This window comes from Dreissena polymorpha, chromosome 3 (genome assembly GCF_020536995.1).
Source record: "Dreissena polymorpha isolate Duluth1 chromosome 3, UMN_Dpol_1.0, whole genome shotgun sequence".
Lineage (NCBI taxonomy): Eukaryota > Metazoa > Mollusca > Bivalvia > Myida > Dreissenidae > Dreissena > Dreissena polymorpha.
The window spans coordinates 130,158,161-130,174,101 of NC_068357.1; the positions used below are offsets into that span (position 1 = coordinate 130,158,161).

At 34.9% G+C, this 15,941-nt stretch overlaps 3 protein-coding genes across 24 annotated transcripts in view; 2 read left to right on the top strand and 1 right to left on the bottom strand.

Annotated features, from left to right (window-relative positions):
• The window catches only part of LOC127871440 (nucleoredoxin-like), a 205,077-nt gene that overhangs the window by 183,825 nt on the left and 5,311 nt on the right, over window positions 1-15,941 (top strand). For both annotated transcript variants that reach the window (XM_052414381.1, XM_052414380.1), the window contains exons 5-6: window positions 14,872-14,962; window positions 15,386-15,495. In XM_052414381.1, the coding sequence (XP_052270341.1) occupies window positions 14,872-14,962; window positions 15,386-15,495 (201 nt within the window). The remainder of the gene's footprint in view (window positions 1-14,871; window positions 14,963-15,385; window positions 15,496-15,941) is intronic.
• Window positions 1-15,941, top strand: part of LOC127871444 (synaptosomal-associated protein 29-like) — a 153,279-nt gene that overhangs the window by 104,614 nt on the left and 32,724 nt on the right. The window lies entirely within an intron of this gene.
• Window positions 1-15,941, bottom strand: part of LOC127871437 (breakpoint cluster region protein-like) — a 232,114-nt gene that overhangs the window by 86,644 nt on the left and 129,529 nt on the right. The gene's annotated exons all lie outside the window — the stretch shown is intronic.

A 15,941-nucleotide genomic window follows, 5' to 3' on the forward strand; every position in this document is an offset into this window, starting at 1 on the left:
AAGAACCAAGAAGTGGTGTAAATCAATGCACTGATTGCAACCATATGTGCTGTCCACATTTATTCCAGTCAAACTTCTTTTACAATATTTATGGAAGATATTTGAAAGCCTAGTAACAGCTAATGAGCTATATTTGAACCAAACAATAAATAATGAGATTGACTCAAAGCCATTCACTTTATTCTCATACTTTTACACACAAAATCCTTTTGATTTCTACCCATCTTTGTTGTTGGTTCTTAAATAAGAGAGAAATAGAATATTAGATAAGATACTTTGTGTAATTTAATTTATCTGACCAATTGAAGAAAGAAAGGTTTTCTCTGCTATGCTGGCCAAGCCATGTAAGCTGTTCACAGGCAAGTTGAATTAATTCAAGTTTACAGAAACACTAACCTTATATACTATTTATCCCATCAAAAAAGTTTCTATCCAATGATAAATTATATCTTCACCAACACAGATCAACAACATAAATGGCCATGTTTATTTAACTTTCAAAAAGCGTACATTTGTCATTGAGCGCTTAGGGTATTGTTTTTATTTCGTCTATAAAACATTCTTCTTAAACATAATAGAAAGTTCTTGACACCTTTGCAAAATGGCATAAATAAAACACTCAATTCTACTTGCTGTTACTCTACTCACAAAACATTAATGTTGATTGTTGATTGTCATAAAATTTTGTTATATTCTCAGTATTCTTTTTTAATGAATTATAAATCTGCACAAGACACAAATGAAACATTTTTAGCTCGACTTTACATTAAGTGGTAGTACTAAAGGTTCTTTTGAATTTATTGTTAAGGTAAATAATACAAGCACATAAATGCCTCTCGATCATGAGCCTTTTCAAGCAGAGCTGCTTGCCTTACATTGGCTAGCACAGTTTATTGAGGTAGAGTGCTGGCTCACGGTCCTTGGATCACAAGTTTGAGTCCTATCATGGCCACATAGCGTGTTTGCATGGGATTAGTCATGACCAGGGATCATATTTTTTCGGTTTTGTCGGTCCTAGACCAATTGGGGTCATGAAAGACCAATTGAAAATCCCAAACAGTCGGTCCGAATCTGTTTACTAAAATTCACATGTCGTGAAATCGATTACACAGTGCACATGCTAAGACACCCTAAAGACATTCTTATCTCGATTAGGTGTGATAAACCATTCGCTGCAGTCTTGTCTCTAAACCAGTCAGGACCGGTTTATTGCACGTCAGACAAAGAATAAAAAACTTGTGAACAGCAGATTAAAGACGCGTCTGAAATTATTGAGGGTGGTCGAACATTTTGCAAACTGAAAAAATCGCAAAACAATTTAAGAGACTTAAGGCCTGTGATGTACATATCGATCGATTATCGGTGTCATTGTGTGTCTATTCATAGATATCATTGTTATATCGTTTTTTTCTGTTTTGTCTGCTAAGGTGACTGCGCGCACTGGTTTAATTATAATCAGTCTTCGATGTTAATTGACATGCATGTGAAACAAAACAATATGTTGCGATTCTAACACGGTATGTGAAAACTTTCATATAAACAAAGAAGAAAATCGTCTATGGGTTATTCTGCAATAATTATGGGCGGATCTTATACACTGAAAGCACGCGCTGAAACTAAACAAAACATGCCGATACATTTTCCACCAGCGTAATAATCCGGTAATATAATTAGGAATGAAAGTCGCGGATCTGATCGACAAAACAGCCGAAAGTTATTTTTATGGGCGGAACTTCACATAAAATAGTACACAAGAAAAATAATATACACTGTATAAATTTTTAGTAAAAACCGTGTAAGAATCGAAATAATTCGTGTACTTTATAGTTTGTTGTTGAATAACCCACGACCAGAAAATTAGTTGGCGGTTTCAAATCACTCGTGCTTTGCACTCGTGATTTAATCCCTACGCATCTAAACTATCGGCCGTGGTTTATTTGACAACAAACTATAAGGTACACCAATTATTTCTTAATTATTTGGTTTTGTTATTGTCAGTAGCCAACCTACGCACAGACATTTGTTTGGTTCAAGGCATGTTTGTAAGCTATTATCGAGTCGACTACGATTTAAAACATCGGCATAGACTTACACAGATTAATAATATTGACAACGATAAAAAAGTCTGATAAAACAGCGCACGAAACAACTATGAAATAGCAAATGATAAAACCAGCCGAGAAAACTCGTATGTTCCGTTTAAAAAAAAAATGCCTAAGGGAATTTTACTTGTGCATTTATTGTACCACCTTAATGAATGGCAAAATCAATGGTATATATTTTAATGTAATTTGTCATGATTTCGGGTATCAATTTTCGGATACTTTTTCCCCATTTACATGTATCTCCAGACCGATTGATGTTGCGGGAAAATATGATCCCTGGTCATGACAGCATTTGCACGGTCAATGTCCACTTTTTTATATGACTAAACTGTGGAAAAATATGAAAATTCCAACACAAATAAAAGCTGCTTTGTGCATATTTTTCCCACTATCGAAGTAAGACAATTTGTGTCTGTAGTGAATGATGAATGTTCATTTTCAAAGAGAAGCCAGTTTACTGGGCCATTAAATGCAATCAACTGACAGACAGAATAATCATGCTGAAATTGATATTAGCACAAAATCCTTGGCTCTAACTTGATTGGAAAAACACAGCTCATAATTGTTTTTAGGTGTCTATTAATATAAATCTAATTATTTTGTTCTTAAGTTAACAGGTTTATGATTTGCGTCTGTCAAACAGTGCAAGTATTTCCATCGGGAGGTGTTTTCCATGTTCTACAAATGTTATTTACTTGTGTTCAGTGAGGAAATCAACTTTACTACTGTGTCTTCATAACTAAGACGTTTTTCTAGACTTATTATCTCTAAATCTGGACATAAAAAATTAAACCTTGAATTGTGATTGTTGTTTTTTATTACTGGATAAGGCAAAGCAAATATTTTCTCTCACCAATGCAAATAATGACCCAATACCAGCTATATAAATTTAGCCCGAAAAAAGCCCTGTGGAAGCAAAAATAAGGGGAGTGGATAAAAGTAAGCACTGCCTGCACTGTCACTGTTTTGAAAATGCGTAATTTGATTTAAGTTCAATTCCTGGGCAGAATTTGAAATGGAAACCAATGAGATGATATCAATAATTAATTAAATTAATTACTAGGAATTTTTGTTTACCTCATCCCTATGGTAAATCAAGAAGTGACACATTTCTTTAATGAACATTTGGTTTTTAAACAATGCAACAAATCCGCAGACCAAAGACTTCATTGTTGCATGTTCATTTACTTTAGAACATGTTTGTAGTGAAGGCGAGGCATTTTTTTTTTAGTTTTGGAATTTCTTCTCTCAATATACAAGAGTTTAGTTTCCAGAACAGTGCTTGTTCAGATTGTAGACATCAGACCCATTATAAAAAAACAGACGCTTTACCTGTTAACAAATTCAGTTATATCACTTTAAAGTTGTTGATTTTCACATTCTTTTGTTTATTATGTCATTATAATAAACACATAAATGCAGCTGATGGATACACCAAATGGTTGTGATGTGAACAAAACATGAATAAATTGATGTTTAAGAACATTTTGTTGTTTTAATAAAGTCAACAAAGATGCAGAAGGCATCATAAACAATATAACACAATTTGAATGTTTGTTCATGAAAAATAGTTCTTTTTAAAATTGATTAAGATTTTGCATTTGACCTAAACTTAAATGGTTTCACTTTAAAGTAACAACTAGATTAATCCATCATGTCATTGCCGGAACCCACATTTACTCAAATAAGCTGTGCTTCTTGATTCCTTGATGGCTGATGTGAGATAAAGTCAGAAAAATATTGTTTAAATTACAAGTTTAGGTTCTTTATCAATGAGTATCTAAATGTTGAAATGCTTAAGACATTGAAGGGAGACCATACAAATGTCAAAAGTACATAATAATAGACTGACAATAATTACCCTTTATGAGACCCCTTGTGAGAGAATTATCTGAAAAATGTCATAATTACATTGCCATGTATCTTCTGCTCAGGGTATTAAAACGCTGAATATTTTCATATGATATAACACTTGTTCATTCATGATATCTAAACATAGCAACAGTGGTAGTATTGTGAATATTTGTATTGTATTCTTACTTATTAATAATTATCAGGTATATTACACATGTGGCAAGCATAGGATTTGTAAGATACAAAATAACAAAATTTGTGAAAGTTGTCTCTTTTAAATCCACTTGCAATGGACAATTCAGAGGCTGGTGAAAAGTATGATGAATATGGCCTTCTCTGTGAAAATAGGGTTTAATGCATGTGCGTAAAGTTTCATACCAGATTAGCCTGTGCAGTCTGCACAGGCGAATCAGGGATGACACTCTTCCCCTTAACTGGATTTTTGCTAAGAAGAGACTTTCATGAAACGAAATAAATCATAAAGGCGCAAAACTGTCGTCCCTGATTAGCCTGTGCAGATTGCACAGTTGACACTTAACACACATGCATTATATCTCCTTGAATTATGGAGGATACATGAACAATTTTCAGCATATTGTTTATTGTGTTTTCTTTAAGGTGATTCTGTAGCGGTAGATCACTCAAGCCAGTATGAGGCTTTTGACAGGTTGTTATCAGTACTTGTGGGAGATAGTTAAGAGAGCATTCCCAGCTGCCATGCTGGCATTAATCAGTTGTGTTAGTGTTAAATGGAAAGCGTATCAAAAGTATTGTCCCCTTGGGAATAGTGAATCCATCTGCTGGGAAAACATATAAGTTTTGAATACTTTGTGCACTTCCTTCATGTCCCACAGTGTTTTTAGAGGCCTAATCAATTGTTAATTGCTTTGAACCATTTATAAGAAGTGTCAGATTAAACATGTCAGTCAGAAGTCCTTTTAATTATAATAAATTGCCTAGTTCAGGCCTTATTAATAGAATTTGTTTTTGTCATGTGATTTTTTTTAACAGTTTCTTTTTCATACTCCTTTAATTCAATTTGCTTTTTCCTCATTAATGATCCTTAAAATGCATCTTAAGTTTGTTAATTTTATGACAATGCAATTTTTTTTTGGGGGGGGGGGCAAATAGCACATCCATGATAAATTTAATCAGATTTTCAATGGCTTTATGCTGCAAAAGTAATAAAATATCAGATTTATATGAACACAAGTGTTGCAGTCTGTTTGAAATGGTCTGGTAAATTCATTAATTGAAAATAGGGCTGTCTACTACCTCTACCTCTTCAATGCCCTAAAAATGTATAGCCACCATATGCAACACTTAACATTTGCACAAGCAGTGAGATTTTGATTATATTAACTGTTATATATCACGAAGGTATAGGCAGTCATGCATAACAACAAGACAGGAATGTTCAATTTATCAGCTAGAGGTTTGCAAATGCACATGTGTGTGCAATATGGCTTTCTACATAAATCTAACAGGAATTTCGTTCCATTTTAAACCCACCATTTGTAAACAAAAATGTAACTGCTTGTACTGTGTTCAGATTCTTGGAGTTTATGTTACATGTACATTAGGTTCCCAGTCTCACTAATGTTTTAAATATTCCAACTAAGTTATCTGTAAGTATCCAGACAAAGTATTGTGTTAGGTATCCAGACTCAGTTTTGTGTTAGTTTAAGATACTCAGTATTTGTGCTTGTATTATGAATGTATTCAGACTCTGTATTGTGCATGTATTCAGACTCAGTATTTGTATTAGGTATTCAGACAAAGTATTGTGCGAGGTATTCAAACTCTGTATTGTGTTAGGTATACAGACTCAGTATCGTGTTAGGTATTTAGACTCAGTATTGTGTTAGGTATACAGACTCTGTATTGTGTTAGGTATTCAGACTCAGTATTGTGTTAGGTATTCAGACTCAGTATTGTGTTAGGTATACAGACTCAGTATTGTGTTAGGTATCCAGACTCAGTTTTGTGTTAGGTATCCAGACTCTGTATTGTGTTAGGTATCCAGGCTCAGTATTGTGTTTGGTATACAAACTCAGTAGTGTGTTAGGTTTCCAGACTCATTAATATGCTAGGTATACATACACAGTAGTGTGTTAGGTATACAGACTCAGTATCATGTTAGGTATACACACTCAGTATTGTGTTAGGTATTCAGATTCTGTATTATGTTAGGTATACAGACTCAGTATTGTGTTAGATATACAGACTCAGTATTGTGTTAGGTATTCATACTCAGTATTGTGTTAGGTATTCAGACTCAGTATTGTGTTAGGTATTCATACTCAGTATTGTGTTAGGTATTCGGACTCAGTATTGTGTTAGGTATTCAGACTCTGTATTGTGTTAGGTATTCAGATTCAGTATTGTGTTAGGTATCCAGACTCAGTATTGTGTTAGGTATACAGACTCAGTATTATGTTAGGTATACAGACTCAGTATCATGTTAGGTATACACACTCAGTATTGTGTTAGGTATCCAGACCCTGTATTGTGTTAGGTATTCATACTCAGTATTGTGTTAGGTATTCGGACTCAGTATTGTGTTAGGTATCCAGACTCTGTATTATGTTAGGTATACAGACTCAGTATTGTGTTAGGTATACAGACTCAGTATTGTGTTAGGTATTCAGACTCTGTATTATGTTAGGTATACAGACTCAGTATTATGTTAGGTATACAGACTCAGTATCATGTTATGTATACACACTCAGTATTGTGTTAGGTATCCAGACCCTGTATTGTGTTAGGTATTCATACTCAGTATTGTGTTAGGTATTCGGACTCAGTATTGTGTTAGGTATCCAGACTCTGTATTATGTTAGGTATACAGACTCAGTATTGTGTTAGGTATTCAGACTCAGTATCATGTTAGGTATACACACTCAGTATTGTGTTAGGTATACAGACTCAGTAGTGTGTTAGGTATACAGACTCAGTATCATGTTAGGTATACACACTCAGTATTGTGTTAGGTATACAGACTCAGTAGTGTGTTAGGTATTCAGACTCAGTATTTATGTTAGGTATTCAGACTCAGTTTTGTGTTGGGTATTCAGACTCTGTATTGTGTAAAGTATCCAGACTCTGTATTGTGTTAGGTATTCAGACTCTGTATTGTGTTAGGTATCCAGACTCTGTATTGTGTTAAGTATTCAGACTCAGTATTGTGTTAGGTATCCAGACTCAGTATTGTGTAAAGTATCCAGACTCTGTATTGTGTTAGGTATCCAGACTCTGTATTGTGTTAGGTATTCAGACTCTGTATTGTGTAAAGTATCCAGACTCTGTATTGTGTTAGGTATTCATACTTAGTATTGATGTTAGGTATTCAGATTCAGTATTGTGTTGGGTATTCAGACTCTGTATTGTGTAAAGAATCCAGACTCTGTATTGTGTTAGGTATTCAGACTCTGTATTGTGTTAGGTATCCAGACTCTGTATTGTGTTAGATATCCAGACTCAGTATTGTGTTAGGTATTCATACTCAGTATTGTGTTAGATAGTCTGACTCTGTATTGTGTTAGGTATTCAGACTCAGTATTGTGTTAGGTATTCAGACTCTGTATTGTGTTAGATAGTCTGACTCTGTATTGTGTTAGGTATTCAGACTCAGTATTGTGTTGGGTATTCATACTCAGTATTGTGTTAGATAGTCTGACTCTGTATTGTGTTAGGTATCCAGACTCTGTATTGTGTTAGGTATCCAGACTTTGTATTGTGTTAGGTATCCAGACTCTGTATTGTGTTAGGTATTCAGACTCAGTATTGTGTTAGGTATGCAGACTCAGTATTGTGTAAGGTTTGCAGACTCAGCATTGTGTTAGGTATATACACTTAGTATTGTGTTAGGAATACATATATATAAAATGATCAATCTACTTGCGTTATTTATAGTGCGTATATCGTTATGTCATCTATTTTTGCGATGTACTTTAGATTTCACATCACAAAATTTTGTTAACAAATATACTGAAAATATTAACTTTTTTCAAGTAATGTAATATACCAATCATGATATTTTCATAAATTTCAACTAATAGTTGTGAAAAAAATACGGTATTTTAGAACTTTTCTTTTTTCGTCATTAATTTTGTGGTTGACGGTCCCTTTAAAAACAACATAACAGCCAAGTAATTGTTAAGTATTGAGAGATGTAGCACACAAAACCTTTGTCCATTATAGTTTAAAGGTCAAGGTCACACTTGCTTATCAAAATACAAATATATGCATGCTGCAGCTTGTCAGGACAGTTGATCAGGAAATGTTAACATCAAATTTATCTCAATAATTTTCATACATCTGCATAACTTCTAGTCTCATTTATAAGACGCGCAAAGAATTTATATGGGCTAAATTCTTTGGAACGTCTCATCGTTGAAGGACCTTTTTAGTGGTGGAAACCAGAAAGTTTAAATTTTCATCAATTTGCGTAAAATTGCAAAATAACATTACCAACTCATTCAGTTTTAATTCAGAAGTTCATTTTTACATCAAATATCGTCGATTCGAAGTTAGAAAGGCATAAATTCTTCAGTTAAACTTCTGCTTAAATCGCAAAACAATCACTGACCTGTAGCCATGTCATGAAACTGATTTAAATATGAACCAATCAGAAGAAGGCATTACGGTGTAACGTGTACGCGTAATTTTATTTAACATGAGCTTTTAACACCGACTTTTACCTAACTAGATCTAGTATGCTAATCTTTGTCGATTTAATAAGCATATGTTCAAAACAGATATGGTGCAGTTTCTATTCACTGTTCTAAGTTTCAGGAAGTGTTTATGCATGTCTTTTTCGCACCTCTGTCTGTGTTGTTTTATGTACTTACATTCTACGTTACAAAGGACGGTATACTGTACGATCTGTATCAATATTATTTATGTACAGTATAAAAATAAAAGATGTACTTTATTTCAGAACTTTTTAATTGTCAATTTAGAAAAAAAACAATGCTAAATTAATCCAGAAAAGTATAACATCGGTTTACTATGTAACGCGCTGCACCACAACAGACGAACGCAAACTGTATTTTACGCTGTATATTCTTCCACTTTAAACCAGATGCTTTACATCGAGGTCGTGTTATCGATTTATATCTACACAGCGAGCGAATCGAGAGATATTGAAAAATTGAATAGTGGTTGGATTTAAATTGCTCAGGCGTGCAAAATTCAAAGTGTCATTACATAATTTTTACGGAACATTATCGAGAAATGAATTATCTACACAGGTATGTAAATATTATTGCAATCCGTTGTTATTAAGTGTCTTATATCGGGGCTTGAATGTTGCGCACAAAATCCTTGCGCAACAATATAGACAAAGAACAAAAAATTCCCACCACATAATTGGTCTTTCACCCTTTGTACGCTCCAAATATTACCCATATAAAAAGTAGCTTAATATTTAAGAGCGTCAAAAATTTGGACTACATAACTTCTTGCTATTGCATTTGAAGCTAAAGATCTCCATTCATTATTTCATGAAAACAAATAAAAAATCTTATCACTCCATCTATACAATGGTTTATAGAGGTATCTTGATTGCTTCTTCATACATTCTTATTTTTTGAAGTATGCATATAGAGATTTTCTAGATGATTTCTTATTTTTAATGCTTTCTTCAATACTGAAATGAGATAATGTTTTGCATTCCTGGATTGCGACTAGCTTCTGCACATGTTGCTAAGGCATTTGCAGTTTTCTAAATTGCTCAGTTATGAGTCTGTGCAGTTAATTGAACGACTGAGATCTTGCTTAATATCTCTTATGCATGGGCTTGCAATTAAACTGACAGGATACTGAGCAGTCATAACAAGTTTATTTATAAATACTGAAATATTTGGTGTGAAAAAAACATAATTACAGGTACCGTAAATCCGCAAACATATAACGCCCTCATGTACAATACGAACCCCCGATTTTGGTCCAAATTCATTGGTAAAGATTTAAAATCTGAGTATTATATACGCACACAAAAATTGGTGTCCGAAATCAACCATGACGCTGTCATTTCCGAAAAATGTGTCAATATATTTATGCCCCCCTTCGAAAAAGAGGGGGTATATTGTTTTGCTCATGTCGGTCCGTCCGTATGTCAATATGTCTGTATGTCCGTATGTCCGTCCACCAGATCTCGATGGTTTCCCGATGATAACTCAAGAACGCTTAGGCCTTGGATAATGAAATTTCATAGGTACATTGATCATGCCTCGCAGATGACCCCTATTGATTTTGAGGTCACTAGGTCAAAGGTCACGGTGACCTGAAATAGTAAAATGGTTTCCAGATGATAACTCAAGAATGCTTATGCCTAGGATCATGAAACTTCATAGGTACATTGATCATGACTCGCAGATGACCCCTATCGATTTTCAGGTCACAAGGTCAAAGGTCAAGGTCACGGTGTCCCAAAATAGTAAAATGGTTTCCGGATGATAACTCAAGAACGCTTATGCCTAGGATCATGAAACTTCATAGATACATTGATCATGACTCACAGATGACCCCTATTGATATTGAGGTCAATAGATCAGAGGTCAAGGTCACAGTGACCCGAAATAGTAAAATGGTTTTCGGATGATAACTCAAGAACGCATACGCCTAGGATCATGAAACTTCATAGGTAGATTGATCATGACTCGCAGAAGACCCCTAATGATTTTGAGGTCACTAGGTCAGAGGTCAAGGTCACGGTGACCCGAAATAGTAAAATGGTTTCCGGATGATAACTCAAGAACACATACGCCTAGGATCATGAAACTTCATAGGTAGATAGATCATGACTCGCAGATGACCCCTATTGATTTTGAGGTCACTAGGTCAAAGGTCAAGGTCACGATGACCCGAAATAGTAAAATGGTTTCCGGATGATAACTCAAGAAGGCATACGCCTAGGATCATGAAACTTCATTGTTAGATAGATCATGACTCGCAGATGACCCCTATTGATTTTGAGGTCACTAGGTCAAAGGTCACGTTCACGGTGACCCAAAATAGTAAAATGGTTTTCAGATGATAACTCAAGAACGCATACGCCTAGGATCATGAAACTTGATAGGTAGATTGATCATGACTCGCAGATGACCCCTATTGATTTTGAGGTCACTTGGTCAAAGGTCAAGGTCACGGTGACCCGAAATAGTAAAATGATTTTCTGATGATAACTCAAGAATGCTTATGCCTAGGATCATGAAACTTCATAGGTAGATTGATCATGACTCGCAGATGACCCCTGTTAATTTTCAGGTCACTAGGTCAAAGGTCACGGTGACCCGAAATAGTAAAATGGTTTTCGGATGATAACTCAAGAACGCTTACGCCTAGGATCATGAAACTTCATAGGTACATTGATCATGACTCGCATGTCGCCCATATTGATTTACAGGTCACAAGGTCAAAGGTCAAGGTCACGGTGTCCCAAAATAGTAAAATGGTTTCCGGATGATAACTCAAGAACGCTTATGCCAAGGATCATGACACTTCATAGGTACATTGATCATGACTCGCAGATGACCCCTATTGATTTTCAGGTCACTAGGTCAAAGGTCAAGGTCACAGTGACAAAAAACGTATTCACACAATGGCTGCCACTACAACGGACAGCCCATATGGGGGGCATGCATGTTTTACAAACAGCCCTTGTTAATATTGTAGGAGTATATTGAATAAGATCTCTTAACTATTGCAGATTTTGATGACTGCTCTTGGATCAAAGGGGGGGGGCATACATGCTTCACATAAATCTCTTGTTGAGTGTTTATAAAGATCAGGGAACAATGTTTTCCTTAAATGACTATAATAAAATCTGCAAAAATATTCTCTGCAACCACTGAATGGAATTAAAATATTTCCATAATAATGTTCCTGCTATTTGTCACATATTTTATCCTATACATTATGTGTAATGTTCTCATGATAGGTGTTTCAATGTTTGGGACAGAGACGCTAAATTCATCATTTTTTAGCATTAGAGGGAGTTCCTGTTCCATTTCAGTGAGCAAACCATAACAATCATGGCCCTCTTGACTTAAGAAGTACATTATTTGCTTTTTTGTGCATTATAGGTTTATTATAGTTACAAGGCAATAAAATAGAAAAAAATTATAGCATTACCGGTACTATTTTTTCTACCTGATGAATTTTTTTTATAGCCTACATTAACAATCATTGTTAAAATGCGTGCTGATGTAACAGCAACCTACATCAGCATCTTTAAAACAAATTAAGGAATGCAGAGATTCAGCTGCCTTTGTAATGAGGCTCAGAGCCTGTACAAATGAGCTGTTAATGTAATAGCCTCTCATCCTCATATAATGGCTTCTCATCGTGCAATTGCATTATAGTTTCTGCAAGTCTAGGGCCTGATAGAACTTCTAGATACTGGAATGGGGAGTTTCATCTGGCTTCTTAGAAAATGCATGCAAAAAAAAACAATAAAAGGATCAGTATATTTTCTGCATATTTAAAGAAGCAATTTTGGGGTTTGATACAATGTAATAATGTTTGTTTGTTTTCCCTGGCCTGGGACCTTTTTTTCAGTGGGCCAACCATCTTGTCCTAACAATCCTCATAATGAAATTTGTCTTTAATAGGGTACAAGAATTGTTCTGATGATAACTGATAACCCATAACAGAGACAATGTTTCTTTGATCAAAATTTGTGTTGTTAAGTTCAATTACTCTGAGCGTTGAGGAATGTGAAAGAAGAAAAACTAAGATGCAAAACAAAATCCAACCGGCTATTGTTTGTCTCTAGAGAGCATGTTGTACATAAAAGCATAAGTTTATTTGTATTTATCACAAAATAATATTAATAATTTTGAAAGGTATTGCATCAATTCCTTGACAGTTCAGTAACTTGCTACATAATGGAATAAAATATATTTTGTTTTAACATTATACAGTGAAAACTGGCTCAAATCTTAAAACAATGAAAAAAATCAGTTTAGTAGGGATTCTGGTTTAGAGGGTTACATAGAGTTAAAATGAATAAAGTCACCAGTGTATTCCTTGTTATAAAAGTATCTGCATTAATTTTTCATTTTTAATGTTTTTGTGTCCGTCTAGCAATCGGAAGGTCATGGGTGTGATCCCAGCTCGGGTAGCATTCTCAAGATCTTCCCCAAAGATATCAAGTACTGGTTATAGGCCCAGGAAACGGACTCGAGAGCGTTTCTATAAGCTTGTGGCTTTCGATGCAATCGAGCTTAAATAAATAGGTTTAAGCTTAACTTATGTGTTTGTAATCTTTATATCACGCTTTACTACGCAGTTCACACACTTAAGACATTATATTGAAGCTTAAAAAAAAACAAAGACCACAAAAAATACTTCTGGAGATAAGGATGTTGTTGAACATGAGAAACATGGCTATGATTATCTTGCTAGATCAATAGTTTCATTATGTTAGGTAAACAGACAGTACGACTAGATTCTTGTTTTTTTAAACCATAAGAGACAGCAAGGCATGTTGTTTGACCGAAGGCACAGGTTTACAGGGATAAGCACATGTTCGAAAAGAGGCACAGGTTATGAGAAACAAACAAGGCTCAGAATATATCATTCAACATGGGTTTTGTTTATATTGAAATAGTGTAGTTATCCCCTGATACGATTTGCTATTGATGTTAAAAACCCCTTAACTAAAAAAAAGAAACGATCGCAAAATCTCTTGCTGTATATTGTGTTCAGTAACTGTGGTACACTGTAACTCCAATATAACGCGGATGACGGGGTCCAAGCCACGCAACAGCGTTATAAACGGAAAGCGTTATAAGTTTTGAGCTAATTTATTTAAGGGGCTATTAAAACAGGTAAAGTATAGCCTATAATATAGGTCTTGTGTATCTTCATGCTGTGTTGTCAACCGCAAATACATGCATGTAAACCGAATCGAACGATAACAGTATAACTACCGCTTTTCTAATGTGCACATTTATCCGATAATCCAATATAATTACATCACTTACAAAAAAATAATGTTTAACATTTATGACAAGAAATATGTTTACGAACTTCGTAAACAAATTCATATGCCTACGCCATTTTTCAGAAAAATTAGTACAGTGCATTATGGGACACAGCTTTCATTGGACGAGCGAATTTAAATTTAGATTGAATGCAATACGATACATGTACAAAGAAATGTTTTATTGCGTCATACGCAGCATGTAAAAAACGTGCTTTCCGTGGACTTTCTGATAACTGGCAAAAATTTAAGTGCATCTCTGTTAACTATTACACTGCGTTAGCATGTAAATAAATCGTCAGGATTTTTAAATGTATTTTTCGTATATGTACTGAAACATTAAACACACACAAAGATAACTTTATTTATCAAGCATGTGTAGCATATAATAAACAATAACACACTTACACAGCCATAGTTTATACAACGAAATACAATACACGATAAATACGGAACATAAACAGGTAATCGTTTTAAATAACTTTAATTTGATAATTATTCCGCTTGCACTTGCCTTATTGAAATTAGCGCATCGAACCGCTCTGATAGGGAATACATGTAATAAACACCGACTCGCGAGTTTTCACACCTTTATTGACATTACACAACAGATTAACACCAATTAGCTGTCGAGTGTCGTTTAACCTCTAATCGATTAAAATCAGTTAAACGGACGGATAAAGCAATCAAGCTGTGATCGCCAGCTTCTTTGAATTTATGAAAATACATGAAGTTGCATAACATGGACTTGAATCAGAAATGGAAGGTTGGAGAAAAAACGGGATCCAAGGACCCCCCACGTTATATTGGACACAACATTATAACGGACCGCACTATATTGGAGTTAAAGTGTATTATGTATTTCTGCCTTATTTCTGCACATGATGATGTCTCAAACACCAGACTGTATGTTTGCAGGAGTATCCATGGTACCCCAAGCCTGTCAATGAGCTCACAGAGGGAGCTGCCATTACACTGAATGAGTCTGCCTGTCTGGTGCTGTTTGTTGGTAGGTAACTGCAGTGGTCTTCATCTTTGTCCACAGCAAAATCAAGTTCATTATCTTCAAAATTGATCCATATGACTGTTTGAATTATTGTTGAATTAATTGATGTCCAACATTTAATTCAGAACAAAGAGGTTCTTTACGCATTATTTATTCAATTGATTTTCCATTTTGCTTATTTCCTCAGGAAGTCAAACTTTCCAAAAGTGACAGTTAAATTATTCAAATAAATAGGTAATGGAGGACAGAAATTAAGGATTTAGGCTGAAATTTATTGTTTCTTATGATAAGCATGACATGAAAGGATAATACATTACATTGTACTACTACATTCAGTTATCTGTTTTTATTAACAGCAAAAACCCAGAAAACTCAGAGATGTTATAAAAATGCCAATGTGTAATTGAATAGTTTCCTGTTTCTCAGAGCCTGAAGATGAGGATGTTGACAAGGCCAGGGAGCTCCTCCTGCCGTCTGCTACTGAAGAGTACAGCAAGGGAGAGCATCGTGATTTATTCTTCTTTATTGGAGCAGATGTGAGTTACTACCCTTACTTTGCTCAGCTAATTGTTTGCAAGTGTGGATTTTCTACTGATTTTAACAGTGTTCAAGTCATATAATTTCTGTTAGTTAACTTATTCACATTTTTCCTTGGCATAATTAGCTGATCTAGTCAGTTTACCTGTACTAAGAGCACATTCATGTACTGCCATTATCGTATTAGAGATGAAGGGAGAATTGCTATAGAAATAACTTCATGATCTATCCCCGACATTAGGTATCTGGATGGACTATGATTTGAACTCAAGAGTCTCAGATTGACAGTCCATTATTACCTGCTTTATAACCTGAACTAACTAGAAACAACTGCCAACTGTACTGGTCAAGAACAAATACAATCTCCATGCAGAGTTGTGGTTCAATGCTCTCACATTCATGCTCTTCCATCACAAGAGTATCCTACCAGATTTGATAGGATTAA